The sequence below is a fragment of the Bombina bombina genome, chromosome 10 (assembly GCF_027579735.1).
Source record: "Bombina bombina isolate aBomBom1 chromosome 10, aBomBom1.pri, whole genome shotgun sequence".
Taxonomy (NCBI): Eukaryota; Metazoa; Chordata; class Amphibia; order Anura; family Bombinatoridae; genus Bombina; species Bombina bombina.
This window is the reverse complement of record NC_069508.1, coordinates 166875140-166898956: the sequence shown is the minus strand read 5'-3', so window position 1 is coordinate 166898956 and position 23817 is coordinate 166875140. Positions and strand designations below refer to the sequence as shown.

At 33.1% G+C, this 23817-nt stretch overlaps 1 protein-coding gene across 1 annotated transcript in view; it reads left to right on the top strand.

Annotated features, from left to right (window-relative positions):
• ELAVL4 (ELAV like RNA binding protein 4) overlaps window positions 1–23533 on the top strand; it is a 119093-nt gene extending 95560 nt beyond the window's left edge. The window contains exons 5-8 of the mRNA XM_053694011.1: window positions 15470–15623; window positions 17587–17812; window positions 19670–19708; window positions 21136–23533. Of these exons, the coding sequence (XP_053549986.1) occupies window positions 15470–15623; window positions 17587–17812; window positions 19670–19708; window positions 21136–21463 (747 nt within the window). The 3' untranslated portion in view covers window positions 21464–23533. The remainder of the gene's footprint in view (window positions 1–15469; window positions 15624–17586; window positions 17813–19669; window positions 19709–21135) is intronic.
• Window positions 23534–23817: the final 284 nt, after the last annotated feature.

Genomic DNA, 23817 nt, shown 5'->3' with positions numbered 1-23817 from the left:
TAATTGTAGGTATTTTATTTAATTAATTTAATGATAGTATAGTGTTAGGTTTAATTGTAACTTAGGTTAGGATTTATTTTACAGGTAATGTTGTAATTATTTTAACTAGGTAACTATTAAATAGTTCTTAACTATTTAATAGCTATTGTACCTGGTTGAAATAAATACAAAGTTACCTGTAAAATAAATATTAATCCTAAAATAGCTACAATGTAATTATAATTTATATTGTAGCTATATTAGGATTTATTTTACAGGTAAGTATTTAGCTTTAAATAGGAATAATTTATTTAATAAGAGTTAATTAATTTCGTTAGATTAAAATTATATTTAACTTAGGGGGGTGTTAGTGTTAGGGTTAGACTTAGCTTTAGGGGTTAATACATTTATTAGAATAGCGGTGAGCTCCGGTCGTCAGATTAGTGGTTAATAATTTAAGTTAGGTGTCGGCGATGTTAGGGAGGGCAGATTAGGGGTTAATACTATTTATTATAGGGTTAGTGAGGCGGATTAGGGGTTAATAACTTTATTATAGTAGCGCTCAGGTCCGGTCGGCAGTTTAGGGGTTAATAAGTGTAGGCAGGTGGAGGCGACGTTGTGGGGAGCAGATTAAGGGTTAATAAATATAATATAGGGGTCGGTGGTGTTAGGGGCAGCAGATTAGGGGTACATAGGGATAATGTAAGTAGCGGCGGTTTACGGAGCGGCAGATTAGGGGTTAAAAAAAATATGCAGGGGTCAGCGATAGCGGGGGCGGCAGAATAGGGGTTAATAAGTGTAAGGTTAGGGGTGTTTAGACTCGGGGTACATGTTAGGGTGTTAGGTGCAGATGTAGGAAGTGTTTACGCATAGCAAACAATGGGGCTGCGTTAAGAGCTGAACGCGGCTTTTTGCAGGTGTTAGGTTTTTTTTCAGCTCAAACAGCCCCATTGTTTCCTATGGGGGAATCGTGCACGAGCACGTTTTTGAGGCTGGCCGCGTCCGTAAGCAACTCTGGTATCGAGAGTTGAAGTTGCGTTAAAAATGCTCTACGCTCCTTTTTTGGAGCCTAACGCAGCCTTTATGTGGACTCTCAATACCAGAGTTATTTTTATGGTGCGGCCAGAAAAAAGCCGGCGTTAGCTTTTCGGGTCGTTACCGACAAAACTCCAAATCTAGCCGTTAATGAGCAAGTGCTGGTTAAAGGTACAGCTGTTACATTTTTTTCTTTATTTTTTTCATTCAATAATCATTGTACCTCCTTGCACCGGATGGAATTACTTATTCTTTGCATCTGGGCTCAGCATTGATTACATTCAGTAAAGCTGGTATATTGTTTCATTATATTATTATATAGTAATTATGTACCGCAGTGAATAGCTGTATTATATTATTATATAGTAATTATGTGCCACAGCGAATAGCTGTATTATATTATTGTATAGTAATTATGTGCTGTAGTGTATAGCTGTATTATATTATTATATAGTAATTATGTACCGCAGTGAATAGCTGTATTATATTATTATATAGTAATTATGTACCACAGTGTATAGCTGTATTATATTATTATATAGTAATTAAGTACTGTAGTGTATAGCTGTATTATATTATTATATAGTAATTATGTACCACAGTGTATAGCTGTATTATATTTTTATATAGTAATTAAGTACTGTAGTGTATAGCTGTATTATATTATTATATAGTAATTATGTACCACAGTGTATAGCTGTATTATATTATTATATAGTAATTAAGTACCACAGTGTATAGCTGTATTATATTATTATATAGTAATTAAGTACTGTAGTGTATAGCTGTATTATATTATTATATAGTAATTGTGTACCACAGTGAATAGCTGTATTATATTATTATATAGTAATTGTGTACTACAGTGAATAGCTGTATTATATTATTATATAGTAATTATGTACCACAGTGAATAGCTGTATTATATAGTAATTATGTACTGTAGTGTATGTGTACCACAGTGAATAGCTGTATTATATTATTATATAGTAATTATGTACCACAGTGAATAGGTGTATTATGTTATGTCACATATTATATAGGAACTATGTATCTAGTAACTATTTACTGTAGTGTACATATGTGTAGCATAACATCAATCATTATATGAACAAGATGTAATGTAGATGTTATATTATGCTGTAAATTGTATAGTAATTATGTTCCACAGTGAATAGGTGTGTGATGTTATGTCACATATTATATACCTAGGAACTATGTACTGTAGTGTATAGGTTTACTACATTATGTTGCATACTATATGGAAACTATGCTCTGTACTTTACAGGTGTGTTGCATTATGCCTTGTATTATATTGAATGTATGTACTGTAGTGTATAGGTCTATTACATTATACTGCATATTATATGGAAATGATGTACTGAAGAGTATAGTTGTATTACAGTAGAATATATTGATATTACCTGCTGTAGTGTATAGGTATATTACATTATTATAAATAGATATTATTTACTGCAGTGTATAAGGTGTATTAAATTATTATATATGAAAATGATGTAGAGTAGTGTATAGGACTTTGATGCCTATTATATGGAAAAGATGTACAGTAGTGTACAGGTGTATTACTTTATGCCGTATATTATATGGATATTATTTACTGTAACATATAGGTGTATTATATTACCATTTTTGGATATTATGTAATGTAGTATATAGGTGTATTACATTATTATATATGAATATTACGTACTGTAACATATAGGTGTATTACATTATTATATATGGATATGATCTACTGAAGTGTATATGTGTATTACATTATTAAATATGGATATTATGGACTGTAGTATATAGGTGTATTACATTATTATATATGGATATTATTTACTGTAATGTGTAGGTGTTTTACATTATAATATTAGAAAATAATGCTCTGTAGTTTATAGGTGTATTACATTATTATATATGGATATTATTTACTGCAGTGTACAGGTGTATTACATTAATATATATGGATATTATTTATTGCAGTGTACAGGTGTATTACATTATTATATATGGATATTATTTACTGCAGTGTACAGGTGTATTACATTATTATATATGGATATTATTTACTGCAGTGTACAGGTGTATTACATTAATATATATGGATATTATTTACTGCAGTGTACAGGTGTATTACATTATTATATATGGATATTATTTACTGCAGTGTACAGGTGTATTACATTATTATATATGGATATTATTTACTGCAGTGTACAGGTGTATTACATTATTATATATGGATATTATTTACTGCAGTGTACAGGTGTATTACATTATTATTTATGGATATTATTTACTGCAGTGTACAGGTGTATTACATTATTATATATGGATATTATTTACTGCAGTGTACAGGTGTATTACATTATTATATATGGATATTATTTACTGCAGTGTACAGGTGTATTACATTATTATATATGGATATTATTTACTGCAGTGTACAGGTGTATTACATTATTATATATGGATATTATTTACTGCAGTGTACAGGTGTATTACATTATTATATATGGATATTATTTACTGCAGTGTACAGGTGTATTACATTAATATATATGGATATTATTTACTGCAGTGTACAGGTGTATTACATTAATATAAATGAAAATAATGTACTACAATATGTAGCTGTATTGCATTATGCTGTGTATTATTTGGCAATTATATACTGTAGTGTATAGGTGCATTATGTTATGGCACTTATTACATGGGAATTATAAACTGTAGTTTACAGAATAATTACATTATGTAGCCTCTTATATGGAAAGTATGCTAAGCAGTATATAGGTGTCTTAAATTATGCTGCATATTATATGGAAATTATATACTATAGTGTAAGGTTTATTACATTATGCAGTGTATTATATGGTAATTATATACTATAGTGTAAGGTTTATTACATTATGCAGTGTATTATATGGTAATTATATACTATAGTGTATGGGTGTATTGCCTTATGCAGTGTATTATATGGTAATTATATATTATATTGTATGGGAGTATTACATTATGCTGCATATTATATGGAAATGATATACTGTAGTGTAAGGTTTATTACATTATGCCCTGTATTATATGGTAATTATATACTATAGTGTAAGGTTTATTACATTATGCAGTGTATTATATGGTAATTATATACTGTAGTGTAAGGTGTATTACCTTATGCAGTGTATTATATGGTAATTATGTACTATAGTGTATGGGTGTATTACATAATGCCCTGTATTATATGGTAATTATGTACTATAGTGTATGGGTGTATTACATTATGCCCTGTATTATATGGTAATTATGTACTATAGTGTAAGGTTTATTACATTATGCCTTGTATTAGATGGTAATTATGTACTATAGTGTATGGGTGTATTACCTTATGCAGTGTATTATATGGTAATTATGTACTATAGTGTATGGGTGTATTACATAATGCCCTGTATTATATGGTAATTATGTACTATAGTGTATGGGTGTATTACATTATGCCCTGTATTATATGGTAATTATGTACTATAGTGTAGGGGTGTATTACATTATGCCCTGTATTATATGGTAATTATGTACTATGTGTAATTATATATTATATTGTATGGGAGTATTACATTATGCTGCATATTATATGGAAATGATATACTGTAGTGTAAGGTTTATTACATTATGCCCTGTATTATATGGTAATTATATACTATAGTGTAAGGTTTATTACATTATGCAGTGTATTATATGGTAATTATATACTGTAGTGTAAGGTGTATTACCTTATGCAGTGTATTATATGGTAATTATGTACTATAGTGTATGGGTGTATTACATAATGCCCTGTATTATATGGTAATTATGTACTATAGTGTATGGGTGTATTACATTATGCCCTGTATTATATGGTAATTATGTACTATAGTGTAAGGTTTATTACATTATGCCCTGTATTAGATGGTAATTATGTACTATAGTGTATGGGTGTATTACCTTATGCAGTGTATTATATGGTAATTATGTACTATAGTGTATGGGTGTATTACATAATGCCCTGTATTATATGGTAATTATGTACTATAGTGTATGGGTGTATTACATTATGCCCTGTATTATATGGTAATTATGTACTATAGTGTAGGGGTGTATTACATTATGCCCTGTATTATATGGTAATTATGTACTATAGTGTATGGGTGTATTACATTATGCCCTGTATTATATGGTAATTATGTACTATAGTGTAAGGTTTATTACATTATGCCCTGTATTATATGGTAATTATATACTATAGTGTAAGGTTTATTACATTATGCAGTGTATTATATGGTAATTATATACTGTAGTGTAAGGTGTATTACCTTATGCAGTGTATTATATGGTAATTATGTACTATAGTGTATGGGTGTATTACATAATGCCCTGTATTATATGGTAATTATGTACTATAGTGTATGGGTGTATTACATTATGCCCTGTATTATATGGTAATTATGTACTATAGTGTAGGGGTGTATTACATTATGCCCTGTATTATATGGTAATTATGTACTATAGTGTATGGGTGTATTACATTATGCCCTGTATTATATGGTAATTATGTACTATAGTGTATGGGTGTATTACATTATGCCCAGTATTATATGGTAATTATGTACTATAGTGTATGGGTGTATTACATTATGCTGCAAATTATATGGTAATTATGTACTATAGTGTATGGGTGTATTACATTATGCCCTGTATTATATGGTAATTATGTACTATAGTGTATGGGTGTATTACATTATGCCCTGTATTATATGGTAATTATGTACTATAGTGTATGGGTGTATTACATTATGCCCTGTATTATATGGTAATTATATACTATAGTGTAAGGTGTATTACATTATGCAGTGTATTATATGGTAATTATGTACTATAGTGTATGGGTGTATTACATTATGCTGCATATTATATGGTAATTATGTACTATAGTGTATGGGTGTATTACATTATGCCCTGTATTATATGGTAATTATGTACTATAGTATATGGGTGTATTACATTATGCTGCATATTATATGGTAATTATGTACTATAGTGTATGGGTGTATTACATTATGCCCTGTATTATATGGTTATTATGTACTATAGTGTATGGGTGTATTACATTATGCCCTGTATTATATGGTAATTATGTACTATAGTGTATGGGTGTATTACATTATGCCCTGTATTATATGGTAATTATGTACTATAGTGTATGGGTGTATTACATTATGCCCTGTATTATATGGTAATTATGTACTATAGTGTATGGGTGTATTACATTATGCCCTGTATTATATGGTAATTATATACTATAGTGTAAGGTGTATTACATTATGCAGTGTATTATATGGTAATTATGTACTATAGTGTATGGGTGTATTACATTATGCTGCATATTATATGGTAATTATGTACTATAGTGTATGGGTGTATTACATTATGCCCTGTATTATATGGTAATTATGTACTATAGTATATGGGTGTATTACATTATGCTGCATATTATATGGTAATTATGTACTATAGTGTATGGGTGTATTACATTATGCCCTGTATTATATGGTTATTATGTACTATAGTGTATGGGTGTATTACATTATGCCCTGTATTATATGGTAATTATGTACTATAGTGTATGGGTGTATTACATTATGCCCTGTATTATATGGTAATTATATACTATAGTGTAAGGTGTATTACATTATGCAGTGTATTATATGGTAATTATGTACTATAGTGTATGGGTGTATTACATTATGCCCTGTATTATATGGTAATTATGTACTATAGTGTATGGGTGTATTACATTATGCTGCATATTATATGGAAATTATGTACTATAGTGTATGGGTGTATTACATTATGCCCTGTATTATATGGTAATTATGTACTATAGTGTATGGGTGTATTACATTATGCCCTGTATTATATGGTTATTATGTACTATAGTGTATGGGTGTATTACATTATGCTGCATATTATATGGAAATTATATACTGTAGTGTAAGGTGTATTACATTATGCAGTGTATTATATGGTAATTATATACTATATTGTATGGGAGTATTACATTATGCTGCATATTATATGGAAATTATATACTGTAGTGTAAGGTGTATTACCCTATGCAGTGTATTATATGGTAATTATGTACTATAGTGTATGGGTGTATTACATTATGCCCTGTATTATATGGTTATTATGTACTATAGTGTATGGGTGTATTACATTATGCTGCATATTATATGTAAATTATATACTGTAGTGTAAGGTGTATTACATTATGCAGCATATTATATGGTAATTATGTACTATAGTGTATGGTTTATTACATTATGCAGTGTATTATATGGTAATTATATACTGTAGTGTAAGGTGTATTACCTTATGCAGTGTATTATATGGTAATTATGTACTATAGTGTATGGGTGTATTACATTATGCCCTGTATTATATGGTAATTATGTACTATAGTGTATGGGTGTATTACATTATGCTGCATATTATATGGAAATTATGTACTATAGTGTATGGGTGTATTACATTATGCCCTGTATTATATGGTAATTATGTACTATAGTGTATGGGTGTATTACATTATGCCCTGTATTATATGGTTATTATGTACTATAGTGTATGGGTGTATTACATTATGCTGCATATTATATGGAAATTATATACTGTAGTGTAAGGTGTATTACATTATGCAGTGTATTATATGGTAATTATATACTATATTGTATGGGAGTATTACATTATGCTGCATATTATATGGAAATTATATACTGTAGTGTAAGGTGTATTACCCTATGCAGTGTATTATATGGTAATTATGTACTATAGTGTATGGGTGTATTACATTATGCCCTGTATTATATGGTTATTATGTACTATAGTGTATGGGTGTATTACATTATGCTGCATATTATATGGAAATTATATACTGTAGTGTAAGGTGTATTACATTATGCAGCATATTATATGGTAATTATGTACTATAGTGTATGGTTTATTACATTATGCAGTGTATTATATGGTAATTATATACTGTAGTGTAAGGTGTATTACCTTATGCAGTGTATTATATGGTAATTATGTACTATAGTGTAGGGGTGTATTACAATATGCCCTGTATTATATGGTAATTATGTACTATAGTGTATGGGTGTATTACATTATGCCCTGTATTATATGGTAATTATGTACTATAGTTTATGGGTGTATTACATTATGCCCAGTATTATATGGTAATTATGTACTATAGTGTATGGGTGTATTACATTATGCCCAGTATTATATGGTTATTATGTACTATAGTGTATGGGTGTATTACATTATGCCCAGTATTATATGGTTATTATGTACTATAGTGTATGGGTGTATTACATAATGCCCAGTGTTATATGGTAATTATGTACTATAGTGTATGGGTGTATTACATAATGCCCAGTATTATATGGTAATTATGTACTATAGTGTATGGGTGTATTACATTATGCTGCATATTATATGGAAATTATATACTGTAGTGTAAGGTGTATTAACTTATGCAGTGTATTATATGGTAATTATGTACTATAGTGTATGGGTGTATTACATAATGCCCTGTGTTATATGGTAATTATGTACTATAGTGTATGGGTGTATTACATTATGCCCTGTATTATATGGTAATTATGTACTATAGTGTATGGGTGTATTACATTATGCTGCATATTATATGGTAATTATATACTATAGTGTAAGGTGTATTACATTATGCCCTGTATTATATGTTAATTATGTACTATAGTGTAAGGTGTATTAGTGAAGAAAGTTAAGGAGCACTGAGTGAAAATTAGGATAAAAATCTTACTTTATTGAAAATTTGTTAAAACAATATGGTCATATAACCCCCGGGTAAAACACTGAATAGGTTACGTGGAAATAGAACCATAGGCTGACAAGCCTCATGTAAATTGTTTTGCACTGGATTTATATACCAACACTATCCTGTACTCCAATTGGGCTAGAGGTACACACCTTCTGAAAAACTAACCAATCGGAAGTCCAGTCTGTGCAAAAACTCATGCTGCTTTCCTGCCACCATACATGTGGAGGGGGGGGGGGTCTTAACACACAGGCAAAGTTCAACTAGGTAATGGGACTCTGGAATGCAAGCAACAATATATCCAACAGTAAATTCCAGTGTACATAAACTAATACAAATATAATTAGCAAAGCCATAACTAGACAAACCAAAGAAGAATTAAATGTGGTACTCCTAAACTAGTCTTTGATTACAGGGTACTGGAATATGTGAATATGCTACCGGTCAAGATAGAAACTCTTAAGTGTTATTCACAGGATGTATTAACAATATACTGTACTCAAACATAACACAACATACCTTCCAAGATTATAATGTCACAACAATGATTGACCCTTATCCTTAAGGAGAAACCACTACTCTATAGGATAACCATTGACCAGATTTATGCTAGTTGTTTACCAGAAACATATAAGGTCAAAATCAGAGTTAAGGCCTTCTGGTATTCTAGTTTTTAATCTGAATATCCAGAAGGCCTCTCTTTCTGTCAGCTTCCTGGCTCTACTGCCTCCTTGTTTAACAGGTAGGACCCTCCCTATGATGTTCCACCTGAAGCTCCTCACGTCTTTATCGTGAAATTGAGAAAAATGTTTAACAAGAGGTGTGGTGAGTGTACCTGCCTTAATGTCCGCAAGATGTTCCTTAATTGTGACCCGGGATTCTCTTGTACTGAGACCCACGTACTGGAGTCCGCACTGGGTGCAAGAAATCAAATAGACAATATACATGGAGCGGCAGTTCAAGCAAAGTTTGATCTGAAACCTTTCACCTGTGGCCAAAGAGCTAAAGCTATCACATAATTGTGCCTTAGCACACGCTACACAGGCCGAATAGTTGCAATGGTACATCCCATTGAATCTGAGTCAGGAAGAATTGTCACTGGCCTCAGCTTTTAGTCTCTTAGGGGACACTATGTTCCCCACTGTTTTACCCCTTTTGTATGCAAACCTTATTCCTCTCTCCACTATATTTTAAAGCCCATCATCAGCTAAAAGTAAGGGGAAGTGTTTCTTGACAATCTTGCATATTTGAGGATATTGTTGTGAGTACTCTGTAATAAATACAGCCTTGCCGTTCGCATTACCTATATGAGTTTGTGATTGTGGCTTGGCCCTACTCAAAAGCTTGTTCCTGTCCAATGATTTAATGGCTCTCCTAGCTAAGTATAGTGGGTAACTTGTAACCTCTCTCCTTCAGTCTCTCTGTTAGGTCAACGGCTTGTTTTTCATATTCAACCTTTTGAGGTGTATGAATTGACCCCTTGCTACACCCCTGAATACTCTCTGTGGTTGACAACTGGGGGCATTAAGGAGAGAGTTACCTGAGATATGTTTACGATAGACCTCAGTCTCACTATTTTTGTCTGTGATTCCCCTTATTGTCAAATCCAGAAAATTAATCTCCGTTTAATGAGATTCCGATGTCAAATTTATTTCAGCCTCATTAGTATTTAAATATGAGACAAACTTCCCCATAGTATCCTCTGAGCCCCTCCAAATAAAGAGGAGGTCATCAATGAAGCGCCTATACCACAATATTTCTTGTCTGAAGGGGTTTACTCCCCCATAGACATGGGACAGCTCCCACCAACCCATGAACAGGTTGGCATATGAGGGGGCAAATTTAGCTACCATTGCTGTCCCACGCCTCTGAAGGAAGAACTCCCCCCCCCCCCAAATTCGAAATAATTGTGGGTAAGCATAAATCTGGTGATGTTAACCACATATTCCACAAAATGCTCATCTTCGCCAAACTTTCTATCCAGAAAGTATTTGACTGCTTCCAATTCCTTGTCGTGAGGTATAGTGGAGTACAGTGATCTAAGGTCCACAGTGAGCCATCTATACTCATCCTGCTAAACTGTATTTGACAATAGATTGAGGACATGTTTAGTGTCTGACAGATAACTCCAAAGGTTGCTCACCATTGGCTGTAGCACATCATCCAACCACTCGGATAGATGCTCAAGCAGAGAGCCAATTACATTGACAATTGGCCTTCCCTGTTTATTGGTCAAGGACTTGTGTACTTTGGGTAGGTGGTTAAAAGTAGAGACAGCTGTATTGTCCTCTAGTAGATACAACTTAGTATCTTGATCAATAAAACCTAACCAACTCATCCACCAGGGAGGTTGATTGTCGTTGGAATGCTATCGTAGGATCCCTTTGTAACAAAGTATAATCCTCCTATCTAGCACTCTTTCTCAATTAAATATATATATATAGATGTAAAACTTAACCCTTAATAAGTATAATTGGTTTCTTAATCCCCTCCATTCACTATCTTATTATTAACCCTTGCAAACCTCTCATTAGAACAAGTGGCATATGCATATGCCACTTATCATTACAGGAACACCCAGTAGTTGTTGGATTCATTCATGTCTGGCACCTTAAGCCGACGTCTGCAGTTATCGGCCAGGAAACAGGGGGGTATTTCCACAGTTTTTATAGTGGTGGTTGTTTTTTGGTAAGCAGGTATACCTGCTATTTTTACTCATACTTATTAAAGTTTAAGTTTTATACCTATATATATTTTATTGAGAAAGAGTGCTAGATAAACCCTTTTCTTTTCCCTAGTTCTTTTTGGGGGTTTATTTGTTTAGTGCATAGGTCTATACAATTATGGTGTGATCTGAGAAGGATATCGGTCCCTGCATTGTACAGTGTTATCGGTTGTGTTATGCTGCAGCTTACAATTAATATGCTGAACTGGAAGATTCTGATATAGACAGTGACACTGATACGCAGCTGCAGATTCTCTCCTCAAGCCTCACAGACTAATATTACTCGCATGTATTGTAAAGGATCGGCAAGATAAAGACAGTACCTGCTTTAATTCTGCAGTATGTGTGCTTATTTTGCAATGAGTGTGCACCACATAGAGGACAAGATTACAAGTTGCGCAAAATGTATTTTCCGTGGATGTGGTCTTTTCACAAGCAATTTTCATTGCCCTGATATTGCAAGTCTTGAAAAATCGTGAGTGCAAGCGTGCAATCGCCTTTTACGCAACAATCCTTTCCGCTCTCGAAGAGCTGTAGTTAACAGTTTTCCGCAACATAAAAGTTTCACGAGACACTTCCAAAATACATTACAAAGTACACTTACACTCATATTAACACTTTCTAATAAAAATTATTTAAAAAAATATTGCACACAAAAGTTATAAAGGCTAAAAGATAGGAGATCTCAAATGTTAGGGAAAAAAAGCAGATGGATTTTACATTGACATACAGTAAATACACATACATAGAGAAACATGCATTTATATGTATAGAGATATGTTTAACTATGGCGATAAAGGAAATATTTCACATTACAGTCTAAGGCATATTAAACAAAATCTCAGAGGGATCTTCAAAGCAATATTCACATAAAATCTCAAGATATCTAGACATATATATATATATATATATATATATATATATATATATATATATATATATATATATATATATATATATATGAAAAAAATCATATACATATCTCACAATAAATAGATATATCAGTTCAAAAATCATCACATACATAGAAAAATATTTATTTATAAATACATAGAACATATTCTGTTAACAAAACATTCTTGCAATATGAAATATTCGCATTTTCATGTACACTTTCGAGGAGAATACGTCATGGGCTTTGCGCAACAGATTAGGGTTTTAGTTTGTTTTTTTCTATTTGTATTCTTCATTGACTTTTATGGGGGAATACGTGAACGCGCACACAAATTGGCTTTATGGATTACGTGTGTTAACGAGCGCTGTGTTTTCGCAAACGGCAAAAAAACAGATTTGCTGTGCGACTTGTAATCCTGCCCAGAGTCAATTATGTGTATTCTTGAGCTACATGTTTGGAATTCAGTGTATTATATTTAGTTGTGTGTTGAATGACACGTGTATTATTTGTATATTGTTTTTTACCTGATTTGTTTTTCTGTTAATAGTTATTAAATACATTTTTCTAAAGAATTGTGATTGACCCCACTTGTCAGTAAAATATCAGATGGGTTGCCGCCCTAGTGGGTATGCGCTGTTTTGTGTGTAATTTTAACTAATAACAGTGGATACTGACTCTCTCCCCGTGAACACAGGTGGACAGCTTCCTGCCTGGAAACCTTGTTTGCTTGCAGAGAAATAAACAGGTGCATATATGCTCCATTTTAGAATCTGTGAAATCAGCTTTTAAGCACCTGCTACGTCAACTCTAAAGTGGGGTTTGTAAATCCGAGCACAAGCAGGGGGCAGCATTGCCCAAGCAGCAGCTTGTGCAACTATAAATTTGGAGAGCATATTGCTGCCTGCAAGCTGCAATGCCGAACAGACAGGGGCGGAGATTTCCGTCCACCCCTTGTTAAATGAGCCTCGATGTCGGAGTAAGATTAGCGTTTCGTTTATTCAGCTGTGCATCTGATAATTAATTAAAATAAAACAATTATATACATTATTTATTTTGCCTGTTTTTGCTTTAAATTACCTCTAAAAAGTGTGCATGTTCTTTTTACTCTGCTGAAGCTGCAGTAGCTCCATCATGCTTTAGTATGATGACATTTACCTTTGCCTATGACATGCTACACAGTGATTGGCTAGCTCAGAGCACATGCTCTTTAAATATTTTCTCTATTGCCCACAGCAGTGGAGATTGGGAACATGGAATCCACCAGACAAGAGATGTGTCCCTGAGCTATCCTTGATTTGCAAAACAAGATGAAAGTAGTAAATTATTTTTAAAAATGTATTTTGTAGTGCAGAGCTTAATTGCTGAAAATTTCTATTTATGTATTGTCCCTTTAAATTTACAATGGTTTGCTCTATCTGAAACATGAAATATCTTTTGTGTGTGTTTTTATGTCCCTGAACCCAGATTTTTTCTTTCATGATTCAGATATAGAGCATGCAACTTTCTAATTTACTCCTATTATCAAATTTTCTTCATTCTCTTTGTATCTTTATTTGAAATGGAAGAATGTAAGTTTAGATACCGGCCCATTTTTGGTGAACAACCTGGGTTGTTCTTGCTGATTGGTGGATAAAATCATCCACCAATAAAAAAAAGTGCTGTCCAGAGGTCTGAACAAAAAAAAAAGCTTCAATGCCTTCTTTTTCAAATAAAGCTAGCAAGAGAACGAAGAAAAATTGATAATAGGAGTAAATTAGAAAGTTGCTTAATAATTGCATGCTCTATCTGAATCACAAAAGAAAAATGTTGGGTTTAGTGTCCCTTTAAATATAGGGCTATAGTTCCCTGAAGCAATAATATAAAAAGTGCTTGTGTTAAACAATGAAAATAGCTGTGTTATTGTGTCAATGCCGAAAAAGGTTCATTAGCATCCAGTAACATGCCGATAGTTTTAAAAAGTTAGATTGCGATCATCCTCTGGATTAGCGCAGGTTGTCACTGTGTCTCAATTGATTTCAATCCTTTAAATAAAATGTATCTAATGATTTATCAACAAAATTCACTATTTAAAGGGACATAAAACCCACATTTTTTCTTTCAAGGTTCAGAAAGAACATGCAATTTTAAACATCTTTCTAATTTACCTCTATTATCGAATTTGCTTCATTCTCTTAATATTCTGTGCTGAAAAGCATATCTAGATAGGCTTAGTAGCTGTTGATTGGGTGCTGCACATAGATGCGTCGTGTGATTGGCTCACATATGCGCATTGCTCTTTCTTTAACAAAGGATATCTAAAGTATGAAGCAAATTAAATAATAGAAGTAAATTGGAAAGTTGTTTAAAATTGTATTCTGTACCTGAATCATGAAAGAAAAATGTTGGGTTTAGTGTCCCTTTAAGTCTATGGGGCCAATTTATCAAGCTCCGTATGGATCTTGATGCCACTTGTTTCTGGCGAGCTTTCAGGCTTGCCGGAAACGAAAGTTATGAAGCAGCGGTCTAAAGAACCCAGCTCCATAACTTGACCACCTGCTCTGGGGGGGCCGACAGAAATCAACCCAATCGAATACGATCGGGTTGATTGACACCCCCTGCTAGCGGCCGATTGGCCCCAAACCTGCAGGGGGCGGCATTGCACCAGCAGTTCACAAGAACTTCTGGTGCAATGATAAATTCCGACAGCGTATTGATGTGCAGCGGACATCATACGCTACATCGTATCATGTCCGCTCTCACTATGATAAATATAACCCTATGGGGAGTTTTAAGATAAATCATTTGATAAGACTTTGCAAAGAATCAGTATTGACCCATTAGTTTGTTCTCTTGGTATCTTCAGGTATATTTAGGTATGTGCATGTGTCTTTAATACTCTATACTAACAATGCTTGCCAAAAGAATTGCAATCTCCCTAACATCATCCCTTCTTTTTTAGGTTTCTTATGCCCGTCCCAGCTCCGCATCCATCAGAGATGCTAACTTATACGTTAGCGGCCTTCCAAAAAACATGACCCAGAAAGAACTGGAACAACTGTTCTCACAGTACGGGCGCATCATAACCTCAAGGATTTTAGTGGATCAGGTTACAGGTGAGAAATATTTTGCAAACTGTCTTTATTTGACATTTAAAAAAATGTGGAACAATACGTCATTATTGGCTTCAAAAGAAGTTAAACAGTAACAATATATATTTCGATTTCTGGTGGTCTATCAAGATATCAAGCCCCCATAGAGCTCTGTGTCTTATGCTAGAATAAATGTACCCTGAGAAAAGACTAAATGTGGAAAATATTTTATATTTATTCCTCTGTGATGTGAGTTAGTATTGCTGTTGATACAGGTGACAAAACTTAAAAGAACAGTGAAGTCAATTTAGCTTTCATGATTCACATTGAGCATGCAATTTTACAATTCACTTCTATTATCTACTTTACTTTGTTTAAAAGCATACCTAGGTAGGCTCAGAAGTGGCAATGCACTACTTAGAGCTAGATGCTGATAGGTGGCTGTACATATATGCCTGTTATTGTTGGCTCACCAAATGTGCTAAGCTACTTCCCAGTAGTGCATTTCTTCTCTTTCAACAAAGGATAGCAAAGGAATGAAGTGAATTAGCAAATTGGAAAATTGTTAAAATTGTATTCTGAATCATGAAAGAAAAATGTTGGGTTTCAGGTCCCTTTAATAAACTTTGTGATAATAAATATCAGCCAGTTTTGATGGACATGTTTAAATTGTGGATAAAAAGAAATAGACAGACTGTCTTCTGTTTACCTAATTTGGCTTACCTTGAAATCTAAAGGGACATTCATTTTCCACAATTCTGACCTCCCCAATTTACTATTTTTTATCCAAATTTTCCTCTTTTTCTTTGTCTCCTTTGTTGAAATATAACTGCCTTCCATGAGAGCATACTGAAGTAGGAGAGTGTATGTGTCCGTACGGAGCTTGAGGGCCCGTGTTTCTGGCGAGCCTCCAGGCTCACTAGAAACACCAGCTCTGATGAGGCAGACAGGAGTCTGGTCTGGTGCAATGCTGAATACGGAGAGTGTATTGCTCTCCGCATTCAGCGATGTCTGTCAGACCTGATCCGCACTGTCGGACCAGGTCAGACAGACATTTGGTAAATAGGCCTCTATATGGCAGCTGTGTTATTTTTTAAAAATGTGTCATTTTGTAGTTGTTTGTCTATTTAAACCTTCATCTCTCAGTGCAGTTAGTACAAAAGTGAACTGATTTGGCCTCAAACAAGACATATACTGAGATGGGTATTTGCATTTGCCAAGTAGATTTAGGGTCAGATTATAAGTGGAGTGCAACATATTGCTTCCGCAAAAGCGATATTTGCGCTCCACTTTCTAACACCAGTGCAAACAAATGTGCGCTGGTATTACAAGTAAGGTGCAATACAGGGAGAGCGCACTTTGATAGGCTCCAATGGGACACGGCGTGAGACCTACTGCACCTAGGGGTTAAGTCACGCAGCGATGGGCAGCAAATAAAAATATATATGTATATAATTATATACATATATATTTATGTGTTTATATGTGTACATACCATATTGACACATAAATACAGTATATATGTATAGAAGCATATACATATATATTTACAGGGAATACAGAGTTCCCATAGACCGCAATGTAAAGGCACTTTTCAATGTCGTTTTTTTTTTAACACCCCACGGCCAATAACTTTAGCCCCCAAAATACTGCCTGGTGCATTTTTTTTTTGTTTTTTAAATGCTACTTTTAAAAAAAAAGGAAACTAACACTAAATTTTGGGGGATATTTAGAAAATTAACCAGATGTCTGACACTTGTAATGGCTGGTTATTTATCGCGCACCTGCAAATTGGCAAATTTGCCCATTTGTTAGCGCTCCACTTGTAATCTAGCGCTTAGTTGTTGAAGTTGTTGCCCAGTTTCATACAGAGAGTTACATTATTCATATTTTTTGTAATGAGAGCAAATTACACTTGACCTGTTTTCAACCTGTTTGTCATGTGCTTTATGGGACTGTCTTCCTAAGATGACCCTTCTTTGTCCAGGTGTATCTCGGGGAGTTGGATTCATCCGTTTTGACAAGAGGATAGAGGCAGAGGAAGCCATAAAGGGTTTGAATGGACAGAAGCCAAGTGGAGCAACTGAACCAATTACTGTGAAATTTGCCAACAACCCAAGTCAGAAAACAAGCCAGGCACTTCTCTCCCAACTCTACCAGTCCCCAAGCAGACGTTACCCCGGCCCCCTCCACCACCAGGCGCAGAGATTCAGGTGATTACTCATATGTGCTACTATCTAGCGGGACATTCCATTCAACAAAGATCACACATTACTGAATAGCTATTAGCGATGTTTCCCATGCTAAATAAGCATGAAATCCTTTCATTGGCTAAGTTATTCATTGTCATGGATATATTGACGTAAGAAATGATACAATGATAAAAGACCTAACGTCTACAGAACATTAAAAAAAATATTAAATGAATACTAACCTACAAGGATCCTTATTTTAGAAAAGCCAGTTACAAAAGGTGGAGCCCTCTCTAAAGGGGTATTATTTAAACTGAAAATGCTTTGTTTTTAACCCTTTGCAAAATAAGGGTATAAAATGGGTTAAATAAATAAAACTTATTGCCCTATATTACTAGTGGAGCATAAAAATGCAGCAGTATGGCGAATTAAGACAGTTGGTGAACAGTATATACCAAGTCAATATGATTTTGAGCAATACAATCAGCACTTTTATACCACTTTACACTATCCATTGAAAGTGTAGACTGCATTAAAATGCTTTGGTTAAACATTGCAAGCATTGGAGCATTGCTGATTGCGTGAGGCTGCGTGAATCATAACATGACATACAGTATATGATAATTCAGGCTCCATTTGTAATCTAGACTATTATTTTTAAACCACAATGTACCTTTAAATGACATGAAAATATTTCAAAATATATAATGAAAGTATATTGCAATGTGTATATATATATATATATCAAATCTATTTTAACATAACCAAGATAAAATTCTACTCAGTACTGTACTGTATTGATTAATAATCCCTGCTATAAAGAAATACTTAGCTGTGCTGTCACACAAGAGGCAAGTGCCTCATTGAATGCGCCACAGTGGAGAGAGGGATGATATAACCTTACTTGGCCCCTTATCTCTGTGTAAGGTAAATCGATTACACACTAAGAATTGCTCATAGGCCCATTTTATTCAAGGCTGAGAACTAATGTGCTCGCCAAGTTTTAGAGAATATTGATCAGTTCTGAACCGAAATTCCCTGCTGGTCCTTAAGAAACCCGAGAGGAAGAGCTGAGAAGCAGAGATCCTTCATGTGCTATCATTTTTTAATGTCTGTATAGGCAAAGCTATTACAATATATATTTCTTCCCTTCCCTAAAAGGTAGAACTACTATTGTGTATATAATTTACAGAAATAAAAACCTGTGCAGACCATAAACTTTACAGATCATTTTTAGTTTTCCAAGACAAGCAAAACATGTATATATCACCAGGTTCTTCAGTTGATTAAATTATTGTACAAGCTTTAAAAAAATGTAATGGAAAGCTATTCAGACTGCAAGAAGACATGAAGACCGTATTTCTGGAACAATATCCCTGAGCTGAAAAAACAAGAAAAAAAATGTAAATTTATTTTATCAGTTAAAAATATTGCATTGGTTTCTTTAGGAAAGATCTTTAAGGGGTTATTTAATATCCAACTTTGTACCACATTTTGCTACCCAGATAATTTACAAAGTATCCTTTGTGAGCAGAGTTGGGATAGATACAATGTTAAATATTAAATATAGTATTACTACTCAGTAGGATGAGTTAATGGCTTAATTTATACCACCCATCCCTCCAGACGCCCACCCACCCATTGATGTCTGTCACTGACTGTAAGCTCTTTAATGTGTTTGCGTTAGTGATGATAAGGTTAAAGCAGGAAGACCATTTGATGCAGTGTAAGTAATTCCTACAGGCCGAATTTCTAGCAGTCTAATAAAATGCTAGAAGATTTGTCTTTCTGTTGAAGAGGGACGTCATTAATAACCACTTCATTGAGTTCGTTTACCATCTGCAAGACATTAACCCAAAGACACTCCTTCTCTTTCAGGCTGGACAATTTGCTTAATATGGCCTATGGCGTTAAGAGGTAATTAGAACTTCACAGATTACCAGATGTCCATATTGGCACAGAATTGTGCTACAGTTTATTTCATTTTGTTTGGTTGTTTTTTTCTTCAATTCACTAACTTTATTTGTTTTTATTTAATCCTTTTTTTCTCCACCAGCATGCAAGATTATGTTCTTTTGAGTTGTTTACCTTCTGTAAGGATAAAACTCATTGCACATTTTTTCGTTCATTTTTTTTTTAATTTACAGGTCAGCCGCAGAGTTCAGGTGCAGCATCAAAACTGATGTATCCATATTTATAAGTGGTTATAGCATACACAAAATATAAATAATATAAATATAACTGATAGAAAGGACATACAAATATTTTGCAGCCTTATATACCAGCAACCGATTCAAATCTGTTTTTTCTTTGTGCTCAGTTTAAAATGTAAATGTTTGTTAGCATACATTTTTTTAAAATAACAGAAACATATAATAAAGATGTCAAGGTGGTTCAGTTGATTTGATTAAGCTTTGTGGTCCCTGATTGAAATCCTGACATGTGCATCTCAGGGATTCATAAGACAAATATCCATATGCTTAGTACCATTCTTTATTAGCTAAATATGAGGCCCATATGCTTTGACACAATAATTTTATAAAGTGTGCAGCTTTCTATATGGTATAAGTGCTGGCACTATTCAATAACCTGGTCATATCTGATGGTTTCTTGTTAGACAAATGACCAAAAACATTATATTTCTCTTGGCTATAAGATTAATATATATATATATATATATATATATATATATATATATATATATATATATATATATATATATATATATATATATATATATATATATAATGTTGATTAACTCCTCTGAATCTGCATTATAAGTGTTTATATATAATTTAATTGGGACATTATTACAAGCAATTGTATTGCATTAAAGATGCATAAAAGTTAAAATGAAAAGGTTAATATTAAAAACAATCTGGATTACTGCTGTGATCAAATAAATCTCTTGGTCTCTAAAATATTTTTTTGTCATTACTAGTCATAACATGTCACTGTTTATCTAAATATAAATATCAATTAAAAAAATAACATTAAACATAGTTTAAAACATTATTAATTTACAGTTTCTAAAACTAACTCAAATCAGACCCCTGTCCTTACATACACCAACACAACTGAACCCTTATTGACTATTGCAACCAAACATTTTTATCTCCAATTGGACAATCCCATAAAAATGTATGATTACATATTCAGCCTAACATTCGGTTTAATTGTGATTCTACAGAAACTCTGTCACTTTATTCTTTTTTTATTATAATTATTATGCATTCTATAAATGGTTTTTCATCTTGAAAATCAACTATTTGGCATTTTATCCCATTCATTTGCTGCTAATTACTTTAGTCAATATATTGATGACATTTTTTCTCTTTGCACAGATTTTCTCCGATTACAATTGATGGAATGACAAGCCTGGTGGGAATGAATATCCCTGGGCACACGGGTACTGGCTGGTGCATCTTTGTTTACAACCTCTCTCCTGACTCAGATGAGAGTGTTTTGTGGCAGCTCTTTGGTCCATTTGGTGCCGTCAACAATGTGAAGGTTATCCGTGATTTCAACACCAATAAGTGCAAGGGATTTGGCTTTGTTACGATGACCAATTATGACGAAGCCGCCATGGCTATTGCCAGCCTTAATGGATACCGCTTGGGAGACAGAGTTTTGCAAGTTTCCTTTAAAACCAACAAAACCCACAAATCTTGAATTTCTAATCTATCTACATCATCCTAACAAATCGTATCACGAACAAAAAGAAGATGAAAACAAACTCTTTATGGCTTATAACCAACCATGGACTTTATAAGCCGATGTTGCCTAAGTATTACCATTGGATATCCTGTGATAAACCGGAAAGGATTTTATAATGCTTAGAAAAAAAAAATAACAAAAAACTTTGATGCATTGAATGTTCTTTCATAGCTGTCTTCGTTGAATATAATATACATAGATTACAATGAGCAGGGCTTTTTTAACCCAGCCGGCTAGTTTTACGCCTTCTTTGAAGGTGGCTGTTTTTAAGATGACCATGAGTTCATTTGAACAAGTAAAAAAAAAAAATAATTAAAAAAAACTTGAAAAAAAACAATTTTTACAAACGTAACAATAAAGAAAAGAAAAAAGTATTTTTTTCTTTTCTTTTTCAGCTTTCTTTTATGTTCACTAAATGAGTCCTTTCAGATAAATGACACCCTCCCCTCACCTTTTCAGTAACCCTTTGAGTGCTGGAAAGATGCAAAAAAAAATTCCAGTGTTGAAAGGGAGATATGAAAATGAAACAATATGTTTTTGCAAAAAGGGAACAAAAAAAATATAACTTTTGCAACCAATAATATTGTTTCTAGGTTTGGTGTTGAAAGGAGAAGTCTGAGGGGGCGACAGGGGTCAGTATACCTGATGACGCAAAATAATTTAAATAAACGAACAATGTTGCCAAAGAGTTGGTCTCTTTGCTGAAAATGGGTTTCCAGAAAAAATCTATTTTTATAAAATATAAAGAATTTTTACAAGAGAATCTGGATTTGAGAAAAAAAAATAATATTTTGACTGGCTAATTTAGGGGTAATTGACATCTTTGTCATTCATACTGCACTGGTTACTTTTTAGAGAACAAGACATGTTTTAAATTGGATAGTAGAATGTTTTTGTTTTTTTTGAAAGATGGGTAACAAACAGTTAATATTCGTATCTTTTCATAGCATGTTACAAAAAAAGAAAAAAAAAACTTTTGATTAAGGGAGAGTGATCTTTACAGTTCCCCAAACCACAGTCAAAACCCAAAAAAGCAAGAGGTGCATTTCAAGATAATTTTTCTTTAAGTCATCAGTACGGGATATCAGCAGAACAAAAGAAAACTTAATTTTTTTTTAATTATTATTATTTATTTTATTTTTTTGAGGGGGGGGCAATATCTTCCTTAGTTTGATTAGTAGGTGCTATGGAATCATTTATATATCTTAGTATCATAGTTAAATGTAATGTGTTTAGAAATAACATAATCATTTGCTTTAAATTTGTTAAGAATTTCAAATTCACTTTACAGCCCTTTCTCCAATATTTATAGGGCTGCGTTGGCACATTTTTAAACACTGTTTTTAATTTGCTTGCAACATTTATTTATTTATTTAATTGCTGGTGTAATGCATTGGCCAAAATCAAATATAGCAGGTTTGGCTAGTCTATTTGTTTACTTACTATGGGATGAAGCATATTATTGTGTCATTTCTTGTGTGTGTATGTGTATATATAATATAAATATATATATAAACTTATTTATTTTCTTTCTGTTAATTTATTATTAAGTTGTAACAATTTGCTAGTTTCGTTTGTATATGTCTTAAAATGTTTTCTTATGATACTTGATTGACAAGCGTATCAAGGTAACGTGTAGAAATATTGTTTGATATGTTGTCATGTTTGTCGTGAATATTTTTTCTTAATGCACAGTAGAAATGAACAGAAAAATACTGGGTCTTTATTTTAATCTGATGGATAAAAGAACAGAGCAGAGGGAACAGTTGACAGTCAAGAGAGGCTCTCCCACATCCAGTGCACTGATAATTTTAGTAAGTTTGTGCTCTGTACCGTTATATATTTTAAAAAATAAAACAAAATAAAAAACGTTCTGCTCTTCCCTGGGTACTAGGACAGTTACTCGCTATGCATAATCTAGTTGATAGTTACAATTTGCTATTGCTTTCTTGTCTTGTTATATGAAATCTTTTCAATACAAGTTTAGTCTTAATGGTAATAAAACGTTGTTATGGTTATATATAACTACTGCTTATTTTGTGTATTTTGTTTGACACTAAATTCATATAAACGTTTTTACAACACTTGGGAACATTTAAAAACAAACAGAAAAGTCAGTTATGTATATTTCTTTTAGAAATACATTTATGCATAGGTAGAGGACTAGGGTGGCAAATCTTGAAAGGGCCGCAGACAAGCACTTAAGATTGAGTTTTTCATATAAATCCAACATGATGGTCTCTAAATGTTACTATTGTCCTGGGAGCATCAAACCTAATATAGAATATAAATATTGCGCCTAAGGCATA